Source organism: Lepisosteus oculatus, chromosome 22, assembly GCF_040954835.1.
Source record: "Lepisosteus oculatus isolate fLepOcu1 chromosome 22, fLepOcu1.hap2, whole genome shotgun sequence".
NCBI classification, from domain to species: domain Eukaryota; kingdom Metazoa; phylum Chordata; class Actinopteri; order Semionotiformes; family Lepisosteidae; genus Lepisosteus; species Lepisosteus oculatus.
The window spans coordinates 11,876,053-11,903,781 of NC_090717.1; the positions used below are offsets into that span (position 1 = coordinate 11,876,053).

The 27,729-nt window shown below is 42.8% G+C and overlaps 2 protein-coding genes across 6 annotated transcripts in view; both read left to right on the forward strand.

The window, feature by feature from the left end:
• The window catches only part of ttc28 (tetratricopeptide repeat domain 28), a 468,402-nt gene extending 452,699 nt beyond the window's left edge, over positions 1 to 15,703 (forward strand). For 3 of the 5 annotated variants that reach the window (XM_069182111.1, XM_069182112.1, XM_069182115.1), the window contains 8 exons: positions 111 to 840; positions 1,917 to 2,041; positions 3,413 to 3,644; positions 4,240 to 4,316; positions 6,856 to 6,879; positions 8,729 to 8,858; positions 12,862 to 12,969; positions 13,418 to 15,703. In XM_069182111.1, coding sequence (XP_069038212.1) covers positions 111 to 840; positions 1,917 to 2,041; positions 3,413 to 3,644; positions 4,240 to 4,316; positions 6,856 to 6,879; positions 8,729 to 8,858; positions 12,862 to 12,969; positions 13,418 to 15,021 — 3,030 coding nt within the window. In that variant the 3' untranslated portion in view covers positions 15,022 to 15,703. The remainder of the gene's footprint in view (positions 1 to 110; positions 841 to 1,916; positions 2,042 to 3,412; positions 3,645 to 4,239; positions 4,317 to 6,855; positions 6,880 to 8,728; positions 8,859 to 12,861; positions 12,970 to 13,417) is intronic. The other 2 variants (XM_069182113.1, XM_069182114.1) reach the window with 1 other exon arrangement.
• Positions 15,704 to 20,792: 5,089 nt separating this feature from the next.
• pitpnb (phosphatidylinositol transfer protein, beta) overlaps positions 20,793 to 27,729 on the forward strand; it is a 75,583-nt gene continuing 68,646 nt past the window's right edge. Inside the window, exon 1 of the mRNA XM_015366238.2 lies at positions 20,793 to 20,868. Within this exon, the coding sequence (XP_015221724.1) occupies positions 20,849 to 20,868 (20 nt within the window). The 5' untranslated portion in view covers positions 20,793 to 20,848. The remainder of the gene's footprint in view (positions 20,869 to 27,729) is intronic.

The window sequence follows — 27,729 nt, forward strand, 5'->3', positions numbered from 1 at the left end:
CCACCTCTTTTAATAGTTCTTATCTGTGAGAAGGCCCTGATGTGCCTTCTGGGTGTAGAGTGGTCACTAAGGCTCATGTCTTTCCTGTGTCCATCTGCCTGTGCCCGCAGGCTCACCCCAGGAAGGCCATGCCAGCCTACTCCGGCTCCACCTCCATGGCGGCGGTGGTTGGGAACCCGCGGCTGCCCTCCTCCGTGATGGACCGCTGGCTGTGGGGGCCCATGCCCTCTGCCGAGGAGGAGGCCTACATGGTGTCCGAGCTGCTGGGCTGCCAACCGCTGGCGGGGGCGGCGGCCACCAAAGAGCGGGTGATGAGCGCGCTGAGCCAGGCCGAGTGCGTGCACTTCGCCACGCACATCTCCTGGAAGCTGGCCGCCCTGGTGCTCACCCCAAACGCCGAGGGGCCCCCCGGGGGCGGCAGCGGAGGCGGGAAGAGCTTCGGGAACAGCTACACCATCCCGGAGTCGCTGCGCATGCAGGACGACGCCAGCGACGTGGAGAGCATCAGCGACAGCCCTCCCCTGCAGGAGTTCCTGCTCACCGCCGCCGACATCCTGGACCTCCGGCTGCCCGTCAAGCTGGTGGTGCTCGGGTCCTACCAGGAGTCCAACAGCAAGGTGACCGCCGACGGGGTCATCGGCCTGACCCGGGCCTTCCTGGCGGCGGGAGCCCACTGCGTCCTGGTGTCCCTGTGGCCCGTGCCCGTGGCCGCCTCCAAGATGTTCGTCCACGCCTTCTACTCAGCCCTGCTCAACGGCATGAAGGCCAGCGCCGCCCTGGCCGAGGCCATGAAGACAGTGCAGAGCAGCAAGCAGTTCTCCCACCCCTCCAACTGGGCAGGTAACGCCATCCCGACTCGGGGACACAGCAGGCCCCCCCCCCATCAGCGTCAGTGCACTGTGAGACAGGGAGAGGTCGCTCTCGAGCTGCCTGACACCTGTGCCAGTCATGCTCAGGATGTTCTAGAATGACCCTGGAGGGAGGTGGGAGGGATGAAAAACACTGCCTCAAATGACAAGATGAGAAATGTTACTTTCAATATACTGGGTTTTCAGGTTAGTGTCCTAATCTACTGAAGAAGATTTTGTGTCAATATCTCACTTGATTATATTACTGGAATAACCTGGCAGCTGATCCACAAGACAATCGATGCCTAAACTCTACCTGATCATTTTGCTACTTCTGCTACAGGTTATTCCTGTGATTGGTTTCATGCAGATCTAGTTCACTGGGGTCACAGTTGTGTCTGCAGTTTGCTACCCAAGGCAGACAATCATTGTTTCTATTACAAGGGGAAATTTCAGCAGTAACATTTGATAGAACTTTAACTTACAATTTACTTACAAGTTATTTTGATATTTATGGTTTTCTCAGTGCTAATTTTGTAATGCAGAAAATACCCCTATCTGCATGTTTTACATAAACAGGCCCTGTAAAGCAGAAATATTTAGCTTTGAATTGACCTTAACCTAATCTGCCTCATTCTCTTACTTTAGTCCTTTCCTATTCCTAGTTACTTTTGTCCAGGTCATGGTGTTCTAAATAACTGCTTTTCTTATCAGGAAACCAAATAGATTTTGATGCTCAACTTGGACTCAGTTTATTTTAGTTTGGGGCAGTTCACATCAGTTTTATACTGTAGTTAGCTGCAGATGTGCAGACATTCAGAGGATTACAGCAGAGGCAGCACATGTTTTAATACGTGCAAAAAATGCCCGGAAGACCTTGATAGGTGGACCAAGTAAAAAATATAAGGAGCTGGGCTGGAAAAATGCACGGATTTTCAAAGCATTACACAGAGAGCCAATGATTCTCCAGACAATGAATGTGTGCACTTTAAAGAGAATAGTTCTGTGTGTGGCTGTGAAGTGCTAGACGATGATGCTGAGTCCATCCGTCTGCCTCTGGCTTCTCAGGGTTCATGCTGATAGGCAGCGATGTGAAGCTGAACAGCCCCTCTTCCCTGATTGGACAAGCCCTGACAGAGATCCTGCAGCACCCTGAACGAGCCCGCGACGCGCTGAGAGTGCTGCTTCACCTGGTAAGTGCCCTGTGCTGTATCAGAGCAACAGTGAGAGAATAACGGGTAGGAATCCGGGCTCGAATCGCTACACAGCCGCGGAGAAGTGGCAGAGCTTTGCCAGGCTGGATGGTGCTGCCAGTGGCTGGCCAGGTGCCCATGCGTTGTCACCAAGCGCTGTGTCTATCTGTGTGAAAGCCCTGCCATGTGTATCACAGAGCCACAGCTGTATGGAAGGAGGCCTTTTCACACAGGACTCATGTCCCCCAGTGTGTGTCTTCATCATTTCCAATACCTAAATGTATTTTGAGGTTTTATTTTTCTTGAAATACGGGGATGAAGTCAATATTCAGTTCTGGCTTTGTGATGTTCATAATTGTTGTTCTGTGTAAGTCAGCGTTCTCCACAATTAAAAAAGTATTATTACTTGCAGGAGGTCAAGTATGCTTATTTTTTCTCATTAAATACACATTTTTTTTCTGATCTCCGGATTGTTTTGCCTTTGGCTGAATCAGAAGGACAGTTGTTGTGAAACTGTTTTAGGGCCTGCATGTGTCTGTCCAAAGGAGCCTGTATGGAATACAGAAGAGTTTACGTTTTGACACAAACACACATGTACGCAAGAATGCCCACTTAATGAACAGAAATTAAAATAGACACAAATTGATCAAGCACATACACTGTCACATTAAAGCACACATCACTGTACATTTTCTGAGCTGTGCCAGCACCTCCATAGTGCTCTAAATTGGAGTTTGCAATTCTGGTCGTGTTGTAACCTTCACTTGTAGTCTTAAACTGCATTTGAGCGTTTAATTGCATTCCTGAGGTTAATTGATCCCTACTTACTTGTTAAGACCTTTTTTCTAAAAATCGGTTCTCAAGTAGATACAGTACAGTGAATGTCCCACCTGTGTCTGGACATCACTAACTGGTCATCGATTAGGAGATGTTCAGCCAGTAATGTCGACAGCAGTGTCAAATAAGGATCCTGTTGTCGTAATCAGAAGATTTCGGCCTTCTATCCAGGTACACCCTGGTCAGACAACTGATGTTGTGTCCTTGGGGAAAGTACTTCACTTCTATTACTGATATGCAATGTTCACATTTGAGTTTATGTTAGATAAACGTGTTCAATAAAATAAAGGGAGGAATCACTAAAGCAAATTGAGGAGAGAACAAAGAGAGTCATGTTTTATAGACAACTTACATCAGAGTGTTTTTGAAAAAAACAAGAACTTGAGAGCAGGGGGAAATTATCACCCTGATAGTTCAATTAGAGTGACCGAGAGTAAATTCTCCTGCTCTGTGCCGGAAGCACTGACTGTAGGTCCTGCAGCATGGGGCTTGAGCTCCACTGCCTTCAGCTCACTGGCGCTGTCTCTTCCCCAGGTGGAGAAGTCTCTCCAGCGCATCCAGAACGGCCAGCGCAACTCCATGTACACCTCCCAGCAGAGCGTGGAGAACAAGGTGGGCGGCGTCCCGGGCTGGCAGGCCCTGCTCACCGCCGTGGGCTTCCGCCTGGACTCCGCGGGGACCGGCCTGCCCGCGGCCGTCTTCTTCCCCACCTCCGACCCCGGGGACCGCCTGCAGCAGTGCAGCACCACGCTCCAGTCCCTGCTAGGTGAGCGGGGCGGGGCGGCTCTCCGGCCTGGGGCAGGGGCATGAACGCAAGAGTGGGGAGAAAAAACTCCGGCAGCAGTTAGAAAATAGATTTTCCATTCTTCACAAAACCATTGCACAGTGTCAAGGGGGACGGGGGACGGGGGACGGAGGGGGGATAGCATTTGTAGATTATATCTTATTAATACTGAACTCTCCAACAACCCAGAACAGATCTGGCTACTTTCATGACACCTTTGGCACAAAGTGTAATTTTGTACATTTCAACTGTTCATGGCAAGTGTGTCAGACTCCAGTCTCTGGAGATCAGCAACGTATTTATTCTGACTTCATCTCTCTATCGAGCATTCGGGATTTCTCTTGTTTCAGTGTTTTATAGTTTCAGGAATGCCTCTGACATTTGCACATGAAAGATTATGAGAATCCTTGGATCGCACTCATTGAAACTAAAATATGTTTACAGAAGACATGTTTCATACATATCAAATAGAAATCACACCTGGCTAATCCCTGCTATTAACCTTCTTCTTGCACCTGGGAAATATTGTGGCTAGAAGTGTTGACTAAAATCCCGCCCTGTTGCTGTTCTTCTTCAGGCTTGCCCCATCCTGCCCTCCAGGCCCTGTGCAAGCTGATCACAGCCTCCGAAACAGGAGAACAGCTCATCAACCGGGTATGTGCCCCCACCCTGAGTACACATTGTCATGCAGGGAAATGTCATGCAGAAAAGTGCATGAGATACCGTAAACAGGACTCCTGTAGGATCTTGACACCACAGTCCTTACAGGTCCCTTCAAGTGAGAAGGATTCCCAGAAAACCTTCCTGTCAAATGTGTCTGTTAGGATTCCTCTCAAGTCCCACGAAGATCATCCAGGAATGTCTGGGGGTTTGGGCACAGAATCCATGCAGGATGTGTGATTTGCATGTGTGTTAAAATAAGAACAATCCGATAGGTCTTTTTCATTTTTTTCAGACATTATCCAGTTCCTCTTTCAAGTAGTCAAGTAAAATGTCTCAGCCTGTGAACTTTGAGGTTTGCACTGTGTTACCAGCCTCAGGGCCCTTCTGTGTGTGCAGCACCACTGTCCAAACAACAAACGTCTCTTGTGCTGTCTTATATTAGACACTGCTAGCGGCCATAGAGTCTTCAAGCCTGATCTCATCCATTGTCTGAGACAGAGCTCCATTTGTCCTTCTTAATGCTTAAAAAAATGCTATTCTGAGGGGACAAACACAGGGGCTTTAGTGGTTGGTAGAGCAAAAGGAGGCATCTCTTTCTTCTGGCCCCAGTCCAGTGATTCTTTTCTGTAAGCTATGGCTGCTTGGGGCCAAGGTGGGGTTTGCTCAAAGAAAGAAATACCGCAGTAGTTACTAAAGTAATTTTTGTGAAGGGGATGTCATGGAAGAATATATTGTTTATAACTGCAGTTGTCATAGTACATTTTAAGAGCATTAAAAAAACGTAATCAATCAACACGGATTTAGTGTGCCTTGAGTTAAACATAGAAGTATTATAGTGTATTGAAATATTTATAGTAATTACAGCTCCTATTGTGTTCTGTAGCTTTATCCAGAAAGTTCAGGTGCCTGTTCTTTACAGTAGTGTAATTATAGTCGTTTTATGATATCTTCTCTACAGGAAATTTGACAGGTAAAAAAAAACTATGGGCGAAGTTACTTAGTCAGTACTTAGATATACACAGCAATTAATATTGAAATAAATAATGTAGGTTATACTGTATGAAAGTATATAGTTTGTGGCTGGCAGCACCATGATGTAGAGTTCCATTACAACAAATGGGGCACTAAACACTAAAAATGAGAACCTTCATGGACTACGCTAGCTTGTCCTTTTCACCCTGGGGATTACAAAGGGTACCAGCACTTGTCTGTGAAAGATCAATGTGCAGAACATGGGCTGGGCCTTTAGGTCTTCGTTGAATTGTGATGGTGACTAATTCTTTGGGAACTTTCCAAACTGGGTAGACCTTCAGTTAGATGTATTGTAGACACACTGGGCACCAGTGAGCTTCTGACACCACCAGCAAGAGCTACAGTATACCAGTTCTCTATCTGATGCATGAACTGTGTTGTTTGCAGAGTATACTTTCTAGAAGAGTAAGTGAATGTAGGGGTTACACTCCAGAGGAATAATAGTGTTCTCTCGAGCCCCCTTGCTACAGGGCTTTTGGCACTGTATTTAAAAACAAAGAACAATAAAATACACAGTATACATTTCACATGATGCATAGTAAAAATGGATTTAAATTTTACACTTTTACACTATGAAATGTCATCCACAATCACTGTTGCCTTCTGTATAATAATATGAAGAATTCCCTTCATTTATATTACGCTTTTCATCCCAAAGATCCTGAAGTGCTTTACATATGGACATATGTATATGCTCTCCTTAAGAGGAAACCTTTTGCACCCAATACTGAAGTACAGCACCCACCTGTTTGACACACAGCAGCCATTCTGCACAGACAGTGCTTCACCAACTAAATTTGCAAAACCAAAGTGGACACTGGAGTTTGTACAACTCTGAGGTGGCTAGTCCTAGTTAGGACCTCCATCTCATTTATTTTTATTTGCTTGGTGATAGAGGACATGCAGAGCAAATGCAAACCCATTCAAATACAAATGTCATTCAAATGCAGACGAATATACAGAGTCAAGACAACAGAATAGGCTGCTGTGAATGAGCAGGTGAGAGAGCAAATAGCTTTGGACCTGAACTGGACAGGTTAGGGAGGAAGAGCTCATGTAGAAGGGGCGGTGGGGCAGGGTAGGAGCAGGAGAGAGAGCAAAGATCCTGGGCGAGGAGGGGGGTCAGAACCTGGTGAGTCCAGGAGAATGGGCTGACCCCATGCAGGCGTGTGCTCAGCTTCAGGGGTGAACAAAGAGCTTCCCCTTCCTTTCAGTAAAACACTTTGGGGTCTTTCTGAATGCGTTTCACAACCAGAGAGAATTATTCTGACAACAAGGCCAATGTTTTATCACAGTGCTTTGTGGACAGTACAAATAAAAGCCTACCCCGTATACCACATATATATAACCTGAAGAATGTCTTTACATTACAGCTTGGTGCAGATTTTCTCTCATTTCAGCTTCCCTGTTGCCTGTTTGCTAATACTTGGCTGTGAATAACCTGAGCATGAAACTAAAAACTTTCTCCTTTTTCTTTCTCCTAACCTGCTGTCTGAAGGCTGTTAAAAATATGGTGGGAATGGTAAGTCTTCTTTTACTAAAACTACACTGACTTTCCTTCATCACAGACTTTGAAGAGGCCAATCATGGATGTTGCCAAGAAAACTGTCCTAATTTACTATTTATATTACATGCCTGGTAATGAATGCCTTAATTCCTTAAAACTGACCCTTCCTGGTATTAAGTAAGCTTTAAAAACTTAAGCAGCATTCACGTTTAGCTACAGTTCTCTTAATATTGACTACAAGGCTTGGAATAGTATTACTACATCAGTTTTTGTTGAGATCCTCGCATCAATTTGCTACTAACCAAATGACCTAGACAAACCAAACAGCTTCCTGTCAGTAATCTTATGTTCTTTGTTGCCCTTTGCTTCTGAACCCAGGTCTGGAAGCTTCATGGAAAATATTAGCAGCAGCATTCTGTTACTAATACATCAGTAAATAGCATAACCATCTAATTGGAGTTTCAGCATGGAATATTGACACAGATTAGTAACAGGTTTGAGTGGGAATGAGAAGAGTTGGAAAGACAAACCCAAATGTAACAGTTACTGCAAATTACCATCTGTCTGGGGTATACAGACTTTATACCATTATACCATTATAGGTCTTTAAACCATTAAGTCCCAGTGATCCATACATTAACACCTCTCCACTATCTCCAGTGACACTGCCTGTGCAGCAACATCTTGGTTCGTCGTAATGGGCCGATAAGTTGTCCATCAAACCAAGCAGGACAATGCTAAACACAACAGAAATGCTTTTCCATTATTTCATTTTTAGAAGTTGTCTTCATTTATGAATGAATAGTTTACAGTAGTTTTTCTAATATTATTAAAGGTACAAAATGTTCATAATTTGGAATTCAAGTATTGTAGAGAATCTAATAATTTCCAAGCAGCGTGTTTTAGTTTTTCATTACGATCAGCGGCCGTTCTTCTTGACCTATACTCTTGAGAAAAGTGGGGCATTGTTTTTCTATGTAATGTGCAAGCCTTATGACCAGAACTGAATGGAACATGAAAATTGTTATTAAATCTTCTTCCATTATAATAATATAGGGAATCTGTGCAATACAAATCCAAATGCAGGCACTTAATCCAATTTAAATTGTTACAGTTCTTTGTGGCATACATGTAGAAATCCAGTTATCAGGGAATTTCAGACCTAAGAATTTGCTCCTTACTAGACTGTTACTATTTGAACTCCACAGTAAGGAAAACATGGATTTATTTTAATAAGGCATTGCAACAGGCCAAGTTAAAAAAACAAGATTAGCACAAATTCATGGCTGTTCAGTCTGAAGGGAAACTAAATATCAGCACCCTGCACGGCAAAGAAAGCTTTAAGCCTTTGAACCTGGTTTGTACTGTTCAGTACTTCGGTCAAAGTATGTTTGGGGCTAAACACCTGGAAGGTTGTGGGTTCAAATCCTAGATGAGGCATTGCTATCTCTGTGTACACTTGAGCAGGGTACTACACTCAGATTGCTTCAGTAAAATTGGTACAAATATAAGTGACTCGGGATAAAAGTGTAAGTGAAATCTAATAATAGTGTACTAGCATATTTTATCACTTTAAGTGGCTATCATTATAATTTTACACAGTTTCGCCAGATGTGTTAAAAAATAATGTCATTTCAAGGAGTAAGATAGTGGTAAAGTACATTATTACTTTATTTCAACTTTAATTACAAAAAAGGGACTTCTTTTTATCATGTTGGTTGATTCATTCAAAGATGTAGCTACCAGCTACTGTGGGGATGTTTCTCTCGGCCTCATGATGTATCAAACAGTACCTGTGTAACTCTCTAACACAAAAAGTCCAGAGTGGACAAGGCAATTCCATTCTCTCCCTCTCTCTCATCAGCTCCATCAGGTCCTGGTGCAACTCCAGACGGGGGAAAAGGAGCATGATTTCTCTTCCACTCCAATCCAAGTGTCCATCAGCGTACAGCTCTGGAGGCTTCCTGGTTGCCATGAGTTCCTGGCTGCTCTGGGTGAGTTTCCTTCCATACAGCTCTGCTCTGCTCCTGTTTAAAGGCTTGCAGCTTTATGTATCAGCACTCGTATTTTTAATTTTTTAAATTAATTCTAGTGTGGCATTGATGTCTTTCCTACACTAGCAAGGAATAAAGACCTATTCACAGTCTTCAAAGTGAAAGCAACACAGTTGGTCCAAAGGGGTTATTTGTACTGGGCGTAAAGTGGTTCATTTCTAGATTCTTGATTTATCAGTTGTGCTTTAGAAAGAAAATAGTTTTGAAACAATCTGGGTGACTGAGCGAGGCTTTGAGACCCTGGGCCACGGCGCTGTGTTTTTGCGTACTTGACTGCTGCCTTTCACGCTGTGAAACTGAATAGAACATCTTACACTTAAACTTTACTGCCAGGGAAAAGCACAATCAAAGGAAGTGAGTTTTGAGCTAAAAATACCATCATCTGCCACCTTTTCTTAGGTCTAGAAACATTTGATACACCCTATTTCATGGTTTATTGCCCCAAAGAACAAGTGATAATTAAAGAAAAATAATTAAGTGGAAGTGAAACCCGTCTTTATTTTTTTTATGGATGTACAGTTAAAAACTGTAAACTGGCAGTCCTCCAAAACTAATATCTGACATCTTTAGTCCTCCACATAGCAATGTGGACTCTGCTAAACCTTGAACAGAAATGAAAAAATAATGTAGGAAACACTTTTATTTCCCACTTTGACTTGGGATTTATAATGCTAAAGCCACCTGAAAAGTTTCAGATAATGTTTCATGTACAGTGACTGCTATCTGGGAGATGCAGCACAAGGAACCGCTGGAGGGAGCTTACCCTCAACATGCCATAATCACACTCAACCAAATTTCTGTCAGAGCAAATGTGAAGAGACTGGCTTTGTGTGGCCACCTTCCCAGAGAGAGGAGAATAAATCTGACAGAGCCGTACACATACTGAAACAAAGCCCAGGGTGACCAAGTCCACCTCAGTCTAAATGGAGCCAAGTTATTAGAATGATGGCCCTTCAAAAAGAGCTTATCAAGTCCTCAATTGTTTGAGACAAGTAGAAAATTGGCTCTGACATTTTTCTCTCCCTCTGAGCAGACAGCATCACCTCTTATTTAACCTCCTTTGTGCAGCTGCTCTGTCTCCGCAGTGTGTCTAGGTCTCAGGGCTGTAGACATAGGGATAACTCGCATGGTCTCCTCAGGGACTTTCTTTAAATAACAATAATTCCTTGAATTCATAGAGCACTGTTCATTTCAGAGTACTTTACATACAGTATAAGAGGGCAACATTGAAGTGCAGCTCCCACCTGGGTGACGCTAGGCCGCCATTATGTACCAGCAGAGCCAAGGTAGAGAAGAGAGCAATTGGTTCAAGAATCTAACTAAGGGGGAAGCCCAGGTAGACCATACTGTATAAACCCAGTGTAGAATTCAGCCACCACTTATGCTAAAGTTCAAAAGGCACCACAGGATCTTTAATATGTAAGTAATCAGGACCTTAGTTTACATCACATCTGAAGGACAGTACCTGTTACATCACAGTTTTGCTCCTCACCATAAATAAATGATTCCAATTATATTAATTCAAGGTTTTCTTACTGAGCGAAACCAGTCATGCTTCACCCACGTTCCAGAGAGTACAGTGGCTGATGTTACTGTGTTATGCCTGTGAACAGCGGCAAGGCGCAACTGACAACTGTGAAACTTGCCCCACTGCTAACACCAAAGGCAGATGCACTGAATGGCTGCTTTAATCTCGAAAGACAAAAGCTTTCGAGAAAAGAAAGTTTGACTTTTATACTTTCTCGCCTCTGTATAAATAGTGGTTGTTAGTCCTTCTTTCCCAGCACTCAGTGGCTTAGAATAAAAAGGGAATGTCCTTGAGTAGAGCAGTCAAAGGTGCTATTGAGAATCAGTGGGAAAATGTCCATAAGACATTCCCGAGCAACCTGAGAGATCTTGAAAAAATACCTCTAAGTCATGGTGTAAATTTTGCAGAGATTTACCCAAACAGACTTGTAACTATAATTGTTCCCACCAAAGGTGTTTCTTCCAGATTTTAAGTTCACCCTTAAGGTCTTCAGTTTTAGCATTCAGGCTTTGAATATAATAAAAATGAGCATGCATCATTTTGTATTTTTCAAAATGAGACACCATAGGAAGAATCTGAATTATTTTGCAAGGCACTGTGTGATAATTTCTTAGCGTTGAGTGTATATGTAAGGTAGTGTATTCACAACATGCCATGTAAGCTATTCAATCCATCCATCAATCCATTTTCTACCACTTCTTCCAATTCAAGGGCCACAGAGGAGCCAGTGCCTATCCTGGCATGTAACGGGTACGAGGCAGGGTACTCCCCGGATGGGATACCAGTCCATTGCAGGACAAAAAAGATGCAGACGCACACATTCACACCAGAGCCAGTTTTCCCAGAACCAACTTAATCTACCAATATGTTTTCGGACTGTGGGGGGACCCCACGAACAAGGGAGAACATACAAACTACATGCAGACAGCACCCCAAGTAATTGAACCCAGGACCCCAGCGCTGGTTTCACCCATTGCATCACTGTGCTGCCCCTCATATAAACTCTCATATAGCATAAATACAGATTAAATAGATATAATATAGAAGTATAATATACATAAATATATACATATACATAAATACATATAGAAATTAATAAGAGATATCATACACTGTGTGCAGAGGATTGCAGTTGACAATCATGTCCGCTGTCAGTGAACATATGACAGCCTTTCTTGTAAAGATTTGATGCCAGTTGATGATTCTCCCATTGTAAATGAACTGACTCTATGCTGAAAACAATGCACAAACTGAAAATGAAAGCAAGGGCGGGAAATCTCAACTTGTGATTAAGAAGTTTCAGCCTCATATTGAAGTCGCAGATATCTGACTAGCTAAAACATGCCTAAAGGGGAGAATATTCAGAGAATACTCGCTTCACGAGCTCCCTCACACTCTTAAGCTGTGTAGGCTGCAGTAGATGCAAATACATACAGTGACAGCTGGGTTTCAGTTTTTAAACAGTTTTAAGAGACATCAGTGGAAAAGGTTTGGCTGTGTGTGTTTCCCGGACAGATGGCTGTAAGAGGCGTTCCGCTGAGCCAGTGAGGCGCTTGTGACAGAAGCCTGTGTGATAGTGTGGCTGCACGGAGACTGTGCTGTTGGGGCACATGCCAGCTCGCGTTGGAGTGTGAGAGACATGTGGAGAAGTCTTGTCTCATCTGCCACTGTGCAAACCACACTTCAGCCCAAAGGGGATACACACACATCTGTGCCTGGCTTCTAGGCAGTGAACTGAGCTGTTGATAAATACATAAGCCAGCAGATTTAACAGTCAGGATGAATATCTGATCCTTTCTGCTTTCATTATGGGTATTATAATTTTCATGCTTGAAATGAAACAGAAGCCTTTCTCTTCTCTGCAAATATTGGGTTTGACTGCGTAGCTTCCAGAGTGAAATGTTGATTTTGGATGGTGGTTCAGTAAACCCATTTTGTAGACTGAGTGAGGTGAGGTCCAGCTCACATAACTAGAGAAATGAGACTGTGGATTTTAATTTGGCAACATTAGTCTCCAATAAATGACTACTACAGATGATGAATGTAATTGCTTACACAGGAGCGATGTGATGCTTTCAATGAAATAAAAGTCATTTCACATTTATTCCATATGTACTGTTTTATACCACACACTGTATTCAGAGTGCTTTTCAAAGCTTTTTTTCTCTGCTGCAGTAAAGTGTAGAGTATTGTTGGTTTCTCATTTACATGAGGAGCATAAACCCCTGTCATATCCCTTCAGAGTAAATTGCAGTTGACAACAGAGCATAGAAATGAATAGGTTTCAGTTTTTACTGTTGACTTGAACTGGGAAAGTTCAAGTTATGTGGAAACAAATCACTATGGAATCATTAGACACACAACGATCCTGTTTTGCATTGTCTGATGTTCTTCATGTTCATTCTGCTTCTGCAGGCTTTGACCTCTGTGAGGTGGGACAGGAAGAAGTAGTTCTGAAGACGGGGAAGCAAGCCAACCGAAGAACCATGCACTTTGCACTCCAATCCCTGCTGGCACTCTTCGGTAGCTCGTATTTTCATACTCTTGCGATTTTTTAGGATAATATTTTAGGGATAATTGCACTACAGTTTTTCCATTAAAGCATTTATCCAGCGTTTTTACAAAGCTTTTGCCCAACAAGTAATTACATTTTTCTCCTCATATGTTAGTTCTTTCTTCCATTGTTTGCTTTGCCTCTGTCTGATTTATGGCTGATACAGATACAGGCCTACCCAAACACACAATTCTGTCCTTAGTTGTTATTCAATTTTTGAAAGAAATTAGTTGTACATTCACTTTTATTTAGTGATTGTTTAATACATGTCCATGCGTACACATAAAAGAAGGGACAACACACATTTTTATTTTGACAGAGCAAATTTATATAACCTCAAGACATTCCATAACCCTGCCAATGAAAGAACCATATCCTGTTTTGCTTAAGGGTTTCAATCTCTTCTCTCTCTCCCAGATTCCACAGAGCTGCCGAAGCGCCTTAGTCTGGACAGCTCGTCTTCCCTGGAGTCCCTGGCCTCGGCCCAGTCTGTCTCTAACCCACTGCCCCTGGGTTACCCTAACCCACCCTTCTCCCCCCCCTGCCCAGACAGCCTGGCCTCCGATGCCATCTCTGTGTACAGCCTGAGCTCCATCGCATCCTCCATGAGCTTTGTCTCCAAGTCTGAGAGCACATCTGACTACATGAGCCACAGGGCCCGGCAGGACCTGGAGCGCCACCGGGGCCTCTACCCTCACAAGGCCTCGGTGCCCCGCAGCCGATCCTCCCCGCATGGTGGGGTGTCTGCTGGGAAAGACGACGAGGAGTACGAGGGGTTCTCCATCATCAGCAGTGAGCCACTGGCCGGGAACTCGGACTCATTGCCCCTCCCACCAGGCCACAAGCCCATGAGAGGCGGGGTGCGAAATTCGGAGGCCTGCTACGGGGCGTCAGTGTCTTCTCGGGGCAGCATTAGTACTCCCACTTCTCCCATCAAAATGACCCTTATCCCCAGCCCAAATTCCCCCTTCCAGAAGGTGAGCAAGGTCACTAGCTCAGACACAGGCGAGTCAGATCAGTCCAGCACAGAAACAGATAGCACCGTAAAGTCCCAGGAGGAAAAGACCACCAAACTGGACCCACAAGAACTCGCCCAGAAGATCCTGGAGGAGACCCAGAGCCACCTTATTGCAGTGGAGTGCTTGCAGAGGAGTGGCAGCCAAGCTAGCTCTGCCAGTGAACCTGCCGGAGGGGCCTCTACCCCCACTGGTGGCTCTGCCTTCAGATCTTCCGAGACCAGCGCGTTCAGTCGCCCACACAGCGCTAGCCTCAAGAGCCAGTCATCCCCCATGACAGTGAGGCCTAAGCCTCCTTCCCGGACCTCCTCCCTGCAAAAGGTCAGCTCAGGATACAACAGCCCGGCCACCTCTGAGACCTCTCTAAAAGACCAGCAGAGTGCCCACCCCTCACCCACTCTTGACACCCATGGCTCCCTGGCCCAGTTCAAGCTGAAGTACCCCAGCTCCCCATACAGTGGTCACATATCCAGGTCACCCAGCAACATGTCCCCAAGCTCAGGTCACCAGTCTCCAGCTGGGAGCAACCCCTCGCCTGCCCTCTCGTACTCCTCCACCGGCTCAGCCCGCTCCAGCCCGGCTGATGCCCCAGACCTGGACAGGCTGAAGCTGGCCGCCATCGATGAGAAAGTCCAGGCCATCCACAACCTCAAGACATTCTGGACTAACACGTCTCCGCACCCCCCGGGGCCGGTGAGAGCTCTGCGGGGGAACATCGGCACCACCAAGAGGGATGTCCTCAGCCTGCTCAACCTCTCGCCACGCCACGGCAAGGCGGAGAAAGGGGTCGACAACCTCGAACTCAAGGAGCTGGGCGTGCAGCAGGTGGAGCTGCAGGCCAGGAACCCCCCCAACGGGCACAAACGGCCCGAAACAAACAGGGTGGCCCCATCTCCCTCTGCCTCCACTAGCAGCAGTCCAGGTGGGCGCCCCATCAGACTGCCCTCTGGGAACGGCTACAAGTTCCTCTCCCCAGGGAGGTTCTTCCCATCTTCTAAATGCTGAGACCTTTTGAATGATCTCTGCTTCATTTTGTTATTCACTATTGCTTTGGAACAGTTGCAAGTTTTAAACCAGAAGATAATGAGCTGAAAGGCTGCTTAAACGTGTGAAACTGGTCATTATTTTTTCAGAGCAAGACTAGCCTTGAAACAAGGGAGTCTGAAGTTTCTTGCAGACAGTTCACTGAACTTTTAGCAATTTCCTAAGTGTGGAAGAAAACTAAGACAATGACCAAGAAGACCTGATGTGCTTTAGGGAGATTTTGAACACCAAGCAGTATTTCCTCAGAAACATAGATCATTAGCTGTTTGTGTTAGCCAAGATGACCCAGCTATGACTGTACTGTTTTATTTTATTTTATTATTGTTTTGTAAATTAAATTCAGTGTTTCCCAATCAGTATTAAACGTTTTTATATTATAAAAAGCAAACAAAACTGTAACATGTAAAAAAAAGGATTTCATATTTTTATTGAAATGGCAAAGGGCATTTGGCCTGATTTCTTTGTGATTTGAGTGTCTATATTAAAGCATGGATTCTCTTGCTATTAAATGTTAAGTACCATGTATGACTTTTTAGCACACAATTTTTGCAAACACATGGACTGTCATCCAAGAAAAAGACATACGTCTCTCTCAGTCATTTATCAGTAAAATGGTTTAAATAAAACCCAGTTTGCTCTCTTACGCGTGTCCATTTATATTGGTTTTAAAGGGGGGAAAGATGTCAAACCTATGAATATGAAAGCTCCCTTAATAATGATGTATTACTTTTATGTGACCTTGTTTATGTGGTCAAAATGCAGTGGCTTTGGATATTTATAAACTTTACCCACCTGTCAGAGCCAGGCTCTAGCTGACCCTCTGTGAGCTCCACTGTGCCTTGCAGGAGAGTTAGTGCACTCCCTGATGCATTCCTTCACCAGAACACTGAGCTCTGTCTCTTTTACTCACTTTACTAAAAATCTTCACTTGCGAACCCAAATCTCTTTCCCTCCTGGGCACTTGAAAATTGTGTATACTGCAGCTTCATGTGATTGGAAACTATTCTTTCTATTTATTCTATTTTTTTGAATGAAATATGAATACAATAAAGCTATGAAGATAAAAATGTACAGTTAGAGAGGATTCTCACAGGACAAAAGACACAGCATTACTACAGTATATTAGAACTTTGTGCTAATGTCATGATAAAACACATTTTTGGAGTAGCATGGGAACTTTATATGATAGATCTGAGTGGAACTAATCACATTTTAATTCTAGACAAGGTATGTCCTTAACTATCATTTACCTTGTTTTTTTGGCTCAATCTTATTTTACTGAAAAAAGCTGCCAAACTAGTTGTGTGGCAGTTAGTACTGCTGCATCACAGCTCTTGGTTGTTATTCTTGACTCTTCTTCTTTTCCCTGTGGAGTTTGCATGTTCTGTTTGTTTTTTCTCCAGAAGCCTCCATTTCCTCCCACCTCCCATGTTACCTGGGTAAATGGGTGTCTCCAAGTTGTCCGTGTGAGCAGGATGTAATCCTGTGCCTCCGAGATGCTTCGGGAGAATAAGCCTGGGTGGTTTCCAAAATTATATTCCAGTATTTCACAATAAGATTGGTTCATTTCATTAGAGCACAAAGCTGACTTCTTAGGCCAATTTAAACACTATATTTTTGTGGTGTCACACGTGTTAGTTTAATTTCCTCTGTTTTGTGAACTGTAGTGATGTATGACCCACTTAAAAATAACATAACAAAATAACAGAGAGAGTTCTGTCTGTGGAGGTTTTCTGGTTGTTGCTGTTGTATTTTTTAAAATTGTTTAAAAAGTCAGTTCAGAATTACTTACCCTTCTCATTGCTTTCTTCTCCTGGGCCTGCCAGAATCTTGTTCTCGCACTCACCTCCCTCATGCTGGTGCAGTGGGAGGGGCTCAGTCACTGTCAGCTCACTGCTGCTGATGCTGAGCCATTCGGAAAGCCCTGCCTTTCCCTTCAGAGGGCAGCTTCCAGCCAGGCGATTAAACTTGACACAGAACCATCACTTAGCCACGGCCTAGCGAGCACGTGCGAGAGAAGCGGCTCTCCCTCCGGGCAGAGATCCTGACAGCCGCTCTCCCCTTGCCCTTCCTCATGCGAGCAGGTTGTCTCAGCAGCCCTGTGCTCTGACTCGTCTGGAGCACCAACATGCTGGGTGATAGCACAGGGCAGCTGGTGTCCTTCTCCTGCACTGACTCAGGTAGGTTACCTCTGTAGACACCTGTTGTTAACCTGATGACCTAGAGCCGTCTTGGGCTCTATCCTCTTTGAGAACCTGCTAGCTGGAAAGACTCAAGGTCCCAGGTGAACTCCCATTGCACTGTGCATGTTCTCAGGTATGTATCATACCACAGCCTCATATTTTTCCTATATTTGTCCTGAAGTGCAAATATTCCCCAGAATTTTCAGTACTAACGCTGATTCCCCTCACAAGTTTTGATGGCACTGTAGTAGAGTGTAGACATTCTTGTTGTCATTCTTCGAGCCACATTGGACATTTTTATTAATTTGTGTTTCAGGGAACTCCTCTCAGAAATCATCGGGCCCCCCTTTGGTCATTCCAGCTGTCACTGGACCATTTTGTCGTTCTTCATCTGTTTCTTCTTGTTCTATACTGCACATCATCCTGTTATTTTGGGTTGTCAAAAGCTTTTGCATGACTTTTGGATACATTATCACAACATAAAGGTTATGACTTCAGGTACAATATATAGTATTTTCTCCTTTAACATAAGTTTAATCCTTCAAAGGCACTCCAACCAATTTTTTTCTTAAATATCAAATATATTTATTTCAGCTACCTGGCTTTAGCTGTCAATGTTAATTGGCCCTTGCACACATTAATCAATGACCTCCCTTGGATTGATGCCATTTATTTCAATTGTCATTAGTCTTGCGTGAAACGTGTATTGTTGTGCTAGCCTTGAAAACTCAAAGTAAATGCCTAGTGCACACTAACATGCCAATAGGAGCTGCAGCTACAGGATTTAATGATGTATGTATCTGTGAGGTAGTTCAGGTGCATAGCTGCGTCAGCATACGTAAGCTGCAAGGGAACAAATAATAGGTTTATTCCATGCTTTCTTCTCTTTTCAGCATGGAATAAACCTATTACTTGCTCCTTATCTGTAAGGTATATTGAATTCAGGTGGTATTATTTAGTAATTGACCTCTTTTCAATGAAAAGTTTAGGACTTTTGTCAGCCACAGAAAATGAGTTGTATGTGGAACAAGCACCATGAAAATGAAGCATGAATGAACTTCAATTGCAGTTGGGAAGTAGATCTACAGTATGAAAATACAGAAAAAAACATTTGTGACATATATTCATGAAATCTACATTTAAATCAGCGCCTTGATTAGTTTCTCGTGTTTATTTTGTTGTCACTTCTGATTCAATGAGAGAATTGTGCGGTGGCTCTCAGAGAATCCTACTCCGTTGGGCTCCTGAGCAAGGCCTTTAACCCCAACTGCTCCAGGGGTGCTGTATAAATGGCTGACCCTGCGTCTGACCCCAAACGTCTCTCCCCGTCTGTGTGTCTCATGGAGAGCAAGCTGTGGCATGTGAAAAGACAAATTCCTAATACAAGAAATTGTATATGGCCAATAAAGTGATCTTATCTTATCTAAATAGCATTGTGCCAATACTGCAACTCTATTGTAACAAATAATGAAATGTACCAGATTTGTAGACTCCAGGATATACAGTTAAATAACATAATACAGTATTATGACATTCTTACAACCACACTGATATATCACTAGCAAATGCTTTAGCAACATTGCAACATTGTTACCCTTGCTGTGGTAACAGAGAAACATAACATCACACAGTTACAAATCAGTAGATGCCACAGGACACCTTCACAAAACAGTGAAATGACATTATACCCAACTGTAAACAAAATACAGAGAATGAAAGTTGTTTTGTTTGAAGGAATATATATACATAATATAATGAAACACAGTGAAAACATAACAGCATGTATGTGCACATATAATTTTCACGATGAGCTCACTGTTAACTGATCTATTGTCTCAACTGAATTTAGTAAAGTTCAACACTATCTTTTACACAAACCCTTAAAGATCAACCTGCTATGTTTATAAAATAGGATGTAAACAATATTTGTCAAATTTTGTTACATGAAGTGACATACAGATAAAAAGATGCAGGGTTTGACTTAAATTTTACCATTAAAAAGAAATCTCAATTTAAAGGGCCTTCTATATAATTATAAGATCTCTTTTTCTACTTGAACTCTAAGTTACCTAGTCATGAAATGATCAGAAGTATTGTAATACTGCATAACCAGTTTCCAAGGTGTTCTGTATGGCGTTTTGGGAACGTTTTGTTAATCTTTCTCTTTCTCACGTATAGTCAGTAGATTACGATCATGCCCTGCAAATTCCTTTTTTACAAGTGCTTTCAATACTGTTATAGTTTTATTGTTGTATATAACACTATTTAATATGAAACTCACTCATTTTGTATACACTTGACTGAAATATTAATTTAAAAAAATGACCATTTCCCTTTCCTAGTATGAAAGCTTCCCATTATTATCCCTAAGATTATTGTGTTGTAAAACGATGATCATTTATGTAAACCTGCGTTGCATAATCTTTTCTCTTTCTCGGCCATGCTAATATCTCTTTTCACATGTGCTTGTATTTATTGCACTCCATTTCGTTACCTGTATGCGTAGAGTATTCACTTTAAAATCACTTCTGTATGGGATGTCCTTCATGGTTCAACTGAAGGTTTAGTATCTGGATTCTTTTGTGAAGTGTAACTTTCTGAACTGTACTAGTTTATTTGAAGCTTTAACACTAGGAGTGTGTTCATTGCCAGAAGCCTGTGTCAGATTGTTATTCATTTTTTATATATACCCAATGGATTTCTCAAGGTACTTTATTGTCCTTTGAGTTCCACACAACCTGTTTGCACTAATGCTTAAATATGTTATGCCTTGTAGAAGTAACAGGAATTTAAACTGTCACTTTACATTTTCTTAAGCATAAAACAGTCACATTATGTCTATCTAGTTTAAATGAGGAAATCTGACTCTCCCTCAGGGACTATATAGAGAAATTAAACTGAAGGAACACCTGTTACACCACTGATCAGCGGTATAAAATTTCAGGCATATACTGTACATGACTGACACTATACCACTTGACACCGATGAATGTATCAAGTGATGAATACTGTTTCTCAGAGTAACAGGCTTCTATTAGTTGATTAATCTCCATTAACTCTTAACCTTCTTTTCCCCAAACAAAATGCCATTTTCCGATTACGGTTTACTTTGAAACCAAGAACGAGATCAGCAAAACCACTACAGCACATCGTTTTTCTTCATAAAACGCAATGAAGGCCGCCCCTCCAGTTTACACTATACGCTCAGTGTGAGATGTTCCTTCCTGTGATGCCTACTGTCATGTCTGGAAAATTGACACTGCGGTTATGCGGGCACCATTTTGGATCGAATTCTAACACGCTTACTAAAGGACTTTGCGCTTATACATAGAGCCAAAATGGCGCCTATTTCATACGATCTTTGCACCTCCCAAAAGTGGCGCAAGACCTCATGATTTTTGCTCGGCGGGGAGGGGGGGTTGATCGACACATCCCTCGACCAATTAGAATCCCCGCTTGTTCCTTCCCCCCCCCCTGCACAGCCGCGTTTCCGCCCTAGCCTGCCCCAGAGTAGCCAATCAACGGAACCTGGGGGCGGAATAACGCTGTTGTTGATAAAGCGGGGTGACGTCAGCACCTGCGCAGCCGCAGCTGGTGAAGAGAAGATGGTGCTGATTAAGGAATAGTGAGTCCAAATGTTTTACTCTTTTTCATGGGTTTTTGAACGGGGATTTTTTCCCCCGTTAACTTTGTGAAAGGTAGAACATAAGAGCTCGGTATCCTATATATGCATGGTCTGGTTCCAGTATTTTCTGCGTGTTGCCCGTGGCATTTCTGCGCTCTATCAATGGTCAGGATGTGGCTTGGGTGTAATTGCCGGTCTATCGGGCCTGGTCTATTCGGAGTGACAGTGATTCGGAGCGTGTGTGCTGGCGATTCCGTGCTAGTACCGGTGTCTGAAGTTCAGACCTGCGCCGGCTCCTGCTGTCCGGCAAAGGTGCTGGTCTGAGTCTGAGAGAACCTGCAGCAATATCGAAAGCCTGCCTGAAAGTTTAAGAGCCCGCCGCAAACCACAATGCCGCGGTGGGGTAGCTGCACCTTTGCCGACAAAGTTGACGGGAACTTATTGCACAGCGAGGGAGAGTTGGGCAAGATGCCCTTGTCCTAGGACGTGATGTTCGCTTGCTGTCTTGCTCCTTGCTGCCGGGTGACACTGTAGCCTCAGAAGCCGATTTGGAATTAAAACACTTGGAGAGCAAGATCACCGCATGGGAAGTCCACAGGGTTTGACTGCCTCGCGATGTAAGGTGACTTTCCTATAGGTAAATGCATCCGATCTTATACGGCAGTCTCCAAAAATGCTTAGTAATTTAGTAAGTAATAGCTGCTTAATAATTTAATACCAAGTGTAAGACTGAGAAGGTCCCAGTGCAGTCCGTTCTCGGTTGATTTAATGGAAAGAAACCTCTAAGCGTGTTGGTAACGGTACCCATCCGCCAGTGTGCTCTTTCCGAAGAGCTGGGTGAGTAGTGATCAGTGCCCTTTGATCGCAGGGGAGCAAGGTGTTGCAGAAGGGTTACTTGCCCCCGGGCGTTTATTTCAGCATGAGGTGCGCCTCTCCTCCCAGCTCTGTCACGCTGCGGTGGAATGTGGTTAGGCGCCTTACACCACACAAGTCGGTTGTTGTTTTTTTTAATTGTGCTTATGTGAGACTTTGATTTTTTTATCTATCTGCAGTGAAACGGTTCTTATAATGTTGCAACGTGTCTGCCGAGTGAATTGGCTTTTTCTTTTAAGTGTGTGATTTTGCAAGGTGGTTAAGGGAAGATTTCCATCTTGTGTTTCAGTTTGGAGAGAGAGAGAAAATGTGGGATCACCTATGGGTAATCTGTGTTAACTGTTCTTTCTTCTCCTTGTCATGAAGTGATCGTGGTCTTTCATTTGTGGAGATGTACAGGTTGATAGAAAGGATTGTTTTTCACCTGCTAAATACAGAGTTTAAAGTTCAGTAGATGAAGCAGTCTTGGCCGTTTGTGCTGCCACTAGTGGGAGGGACTCTTCTTCCTGATTTATGTCAATGGTCTAGATTCTGTATTTCGTACAGTGGCCCAGTGGTCAGCATTGCTTCCTCCCTGTTCTGTTTCCATCCACTTTTTGGTGAATTAGCTTATGGAGAAAATAGGCCCTGGTGTGGGAGTGTGCGTGTGTGTGTCTGCCCTGGGATGGACTGGCGTCCCCTCCAGGGTGTATCCTGCCTCTCTCCCTTTGGTTGCCTGAATAGGCTTTGCGTTTCTATGCGCCCCTGAATTGGACGAAGCCGTTAGAAAATGGATGGATCTCGTTTCTGGTTTAGATGGTAAACTAGTCATGTTTACAGATGATGCCCCAAAAGAGGTTAGGAAATCACTTGGTAGTTGTCATTAAATGTAGACGTTAAGGAGTAAAGGACATTAAATGCAGGTAGCAGAACATAAACTATAGTTCCAAAAGGGGATATTATCATAGAAAATTGGAGGAGTGTATTACTGTATTTAAAAAAAAATCCTTTATATTTAACACATCATTTAGCCTTACAGCTTCTAGAACAAGTGTCAGCAACTCTCCAGAAGGGACATTTGAAGAGTTAACTTCTATTCACAGATCTGCAGTTTACAGTCAGGAATTTGGTAAACACGACTAGCATGGCCTAAAACTCCTTAAACTTTCTTCAGTAATGCCCTGATTTCTTATCTGTCATCTAGAGAGCATGGAAAATACAGCCTTATTTGGCTGAACGACTCTTCAAACATCTGTCAGTAAGGATACATAATTAATGAACATAGTCAAAGTCTGTAATAATTCTAAATAATACTAATATTAGAAACAAGGTTTTGAAAAACAAATCTGTGGGTCACCGCTGTTGCACCATCAGTACTATCTGAAACATTAGACACTTATACAGCCCTTGTACTTAAAAGCACAGTCCAGCACATCTTTCTGATGGTCCTTAAATCATCTATTTGTAAGACTTCGAGCACATGAGTGTTAGTCAGTTTAGTGAGTTAAGTGCCTCAATAAAGGTAGGAGTGACCTACTGTGGTCCCTGAGAGTTAAAGGATATCTATATTTTCAGTTCAAATTAAATTATGTAACTGAACAAATCAGTGTGTGCAATGGTCAAATTGAAAGCCTTCTGCGCCATAAAAAATGCTGGACAGAGGCTCTCCAGGGACCGGGTTTGCATCCATCCAGGATCTGAGTTTCCGGAAACTCGGGGTCCAGCGTATTTTTGCCACCCACTGTCTACAGTCTTCAAGATTTCAAGACCAGAGCAGTAGAAAGGGGCTGGAATGTATAACATTGCACTACGTCGTTATCAAATTCTCTGCCTGCCCCCATTCAGGTTATGGTTTATAGAAACCTTTAAGAGGCAAAGTAAAATGAAGCCCGCACAGTATCTGACAGTTGCTAAGAAGAAAAATATTCTGTTGTATAGGTTTCTAACTTGGCTGGAGGTATCACCTTAACGCAGGAGAGAAGCTTACTGTGCCCAATTACATGCTGTGCCAATGAAGCCTTGAGGGAGAGAATAACATATTGAGCTTTTTGTTAAAAACTTGCACTTTTCACATGTTTCATACGGACATCATCAAATTTATTTATTGTGATTTAAGTTGTTTTGAGCTCTTTCCTATGTGATATTCATGGCATTATCCTTACTGGTACATTTTGTATATGTAGGAGGTTTACAATTTTTAAAGCTATAGAAGGAAGGCCTATCCCTGAGCAACATGTAAGTGATTTAGATATGACTTCATGATAGACCTATAGGACTCAAGAACATCATACTTTTTGGCTCCAATAGAAAGTTCAGCTTCCTAAGTTAATAATAATGATAAACCTATATTTCTTTAAGGTTCCTATGGCATAACATTTGACACAGGAAGGCATGTCTGTATAGAAATACCTTTGGTTCAAACCTTCGAACTGGAGAACGTGCTCAAAAAGTTCATATCTCTTGGTTTAGTAGAGGGGGAAAGGCGCTGGGGTGATGACGCTTCTGAGCAGAATTTGAGGGTGTGGCATTTTGTGGTTTTAGATGATGGAAAAGCACTACTTCACTCGTTAACTGCAGTGGTCATGACAAGGCAAATAACTTTTCTGGAGCACTTTGAAATGACTAAGGATGTCTTTAAAAAATCTTGAATGTTTTAACTTTTCTTGGTAACATTTAATTAAATTGCAAATCTGTAGTCATTGGTATATGGTAAACATTCAGTGTGAGAGACCTCATTTTTGTCTGAATTATTTTCAGTTTGATAGCAAGAAAACCTGTTGTCAGCATTTATGTTCCTTTTTCCATTTCTGGATTCATAGTGTGCAAAGCAGTGAAGGGGGTGACAGCTCGGAACTGGGATTGTTTACCATCTATGACGGTTCTGTTTAGTGTTTTCAGCCTGGCTTCACTGTGGAAGAAGTGTGACGTGTTCAGTCTCCCCTAAAAGGAAAGTCCATTCCAGAGCCACAGCAGATAATCCTGGTTTCTGCAGTGTTGAGGGAACACAGAGCACAAGACGTCTCCTGGGTGGGGTGTCGTTCAATGTTCAGCAGTGTTTTCCAGAAGGTTTATTTTAGTACTTTGTCTGTCTCTTGATTGCTAGCTGGAATACATTATAGAGTAACAATCTAATATTTGCGGTAAATTCCTAGAAGTATGTTTTTGACCATACCTGTTGCTGAGGTACTTACATCAGACTGAAGAGTCAAAATTGTGAAACTTTGATTTAACTGAGGAGAGGAGATATGAAAAGGAGGTGTTTCTGACAAAGTGACAGTCATTTGTAGAAGATGAATAATTTCCACAAGGTCATCACTGTACTCCAAGGATTGTTGGTGAGCATTAAAAACCACCATGTGCAAAACAGACAAGCATTGCCTATTGAATGTCTACAAGCTTTGGAAAGGGTGATTCATTTTACGGCCCAAGAGTCTGAAATCAAAATGCATAAAATCTGAATTGTACCTTTATTTACACATTGTAACATGACCTCCAAGTGACATATACTTTCTGAAAAGTAATTACAAATGAAAATCTAGAAAAAGGGGTTGAAGAAGTATCTACACCCCTGAGATAAGTTTGTGGAAGGAGGTTTTGCTTGAATTGCAGCAATAATTCTATTGGGATAGGTCTTTAAAGTAATTAAAGCCATCGTTTGTTTACCAAATTGTGTTGTCACAGTGTTATTCTTTGGTTCAAGTAAGAGCTTGTCCAATCTATTTAGCTTTTCAACCTGTACTATCAAAACTTTTACACCCTGACATATAGAGATTGCCACAAAAGCAAGGCTTAATTGAGACTATATAATTTTTTAAGATGTGATGGAAGTATTATAGTATCAAAGTATATGTGTCCATGGAGTTTCTCTGAGATCAAGCTTTATAACCCTTTCAGTTTGCTGATACTGAAGGTCACCTTCAGTGCTTCAGACCTGTGTGATCTGCCCCCTGAAATCGGCCAGAATTCTGACTTGTTTGAATCCTGAAAATCACAGCATTGATTTAACTCATTAAGACCACAGATGAAACCATATCTAAAAACTACTGGCTCAGTTCCAGGATCAGGACTATTTAACAGTGGCGTATATAGTCAGGATACAGGCGAACTGACCCAGAAAGAGCAGGGCTTTGGTAGAGCACATGGCACACATCTGTTTTCATTCACGAGAAACTCACCTGCCAATGTGTCAGTAAAAACAGTACAGAAATCAGCATAGAGACCAGGGAGTAAGAGGAGCCCCCCTCATCCCGCACGTCCTGCCTCGCCTACCCAGGGTCTTCCCTGCACAGAATCAGGGCAGGAAAGCATCTTTAGTGGCACAGGCCCCACTGTCTTGTCTCTCTGCTTCCACCCCGCAGAGAAGTTCAGCAGGACTTCCTCCTGCTCCACATGAGCAGGGAGGGGACAAGTCGAGCAGCAATGCAACTTTACTGCACTGAGCAGCCTCCACCCTGTTACTGGACTCAAGGGAACAGCACTGCAGCAGGGACAAGGCCTGTCAGTCAGGTGACGAAAATGAACCTGTTGAAAACATTCAAACCTCTCTTTCAAATGCACATAAACATTTGATAGTAGGGGCAATAATTAATTTGATTCAATATTGAAACCATCCAATTGTGGGGGAAAAAAAAATCATGAGGAAAGCTATAAGAGGGCGATGTCATAAAATGTCACTATAGATATAATCCAATAAAAAAATGAAGATTTCAAACCGGGAATTGTAGCAATGCTAGGATTAAGAAATATTCATAACTGAGTAGGTGAATGCAGGACCACATTTAGCAACACCTAAAACTCATGTTTGTTAATACAAGAATTTCATGATGACACGAGGGCAAAAACTGTAAAATATATGAAAAATGAGAACTGATGCCCAAAGAAACCACAAAGGTTGTCTAGCATTGAAAAAACACTGCCCGCAAATGAACTTTTTCATACATTAAATATGGATGCAATGCCTTCTCCTGGTGGAGGCATTAGCTCCAGCTATCTCTGCTTTATCAGGAAACTGGAACAAACAAGGGTGTGTGAATCCTGCCGGCAGTATGAACATCACTGCAAGAACTGGTTTGCTTTGCCGTTTTGTTTTCAGTGCTTTCTCCTGAGAGCAAGGTCAGAGCCCCATACAGTTCTTCAGCCAAGACTGCCAACCTGACAAGACCCAGAAAGGAGTCAAAACACCTGCCATAATATTTAAAAAAATGTGTCAGATTGGTAAAGACATCTTTCCCCAAAACAGTGTTAGTTAGGCCGGGCCGTGCTGTGTGCCGGATCAAGGATTCACTTTTGCAAGAAAAATAAAAATTTTCTAAAAGAGGTCCTCCTCACATCCATCCATTTGAATCAAAACTGATAAACGCCTGTCCTCCTGGACACGTTACCACTGTTACAACTATCACATATAAGTATGAACAGCACAAATTTGCTCCGATAGCAACCACTTGTAAAAGAATTCAATTTTCTGTACACATAAACATCCTTAGTTTCCTGGAGTCACGTTTCTCTCGTAACACTGCTGAAAACCACTCCTCTTCTAGTCACTTTTACATTAAAGAAATCCACTACTGTGGTTTACAGGCTTTATGCCTTCTTTCTAAACACCTTTTCCGTTAATGTTTTACTGCGGTTCCCAATTCTTTTCATGATGAATGCTTATTAAATTAACACTAACCGAGGCACCTAAAGAGTTTAACTACGATACATTACATTTTACTTTTCATCCTACCTGAACCCTTGCACAATATTTGAATTAATTATTCACTTAATTGAAGAAATTTAACAAATTTCCCGCTTCAAAGAAGGTGATGATTTAAACCAACCTGCGTGGAAGAGCTGTGACACAGCATATTAAAATGATGGAACCCGTAATGTAACAATTGTATGATGTTTACGATTTTCTGCACTCTTAGGTCATAGTTTCAGAAATGTTGGTTTTCTATTAATGATGTGCTGGAGCAGGTGAGAACGACACTGTCAAACTCTCCTCTTAATAACCATTCCGAGACTCAT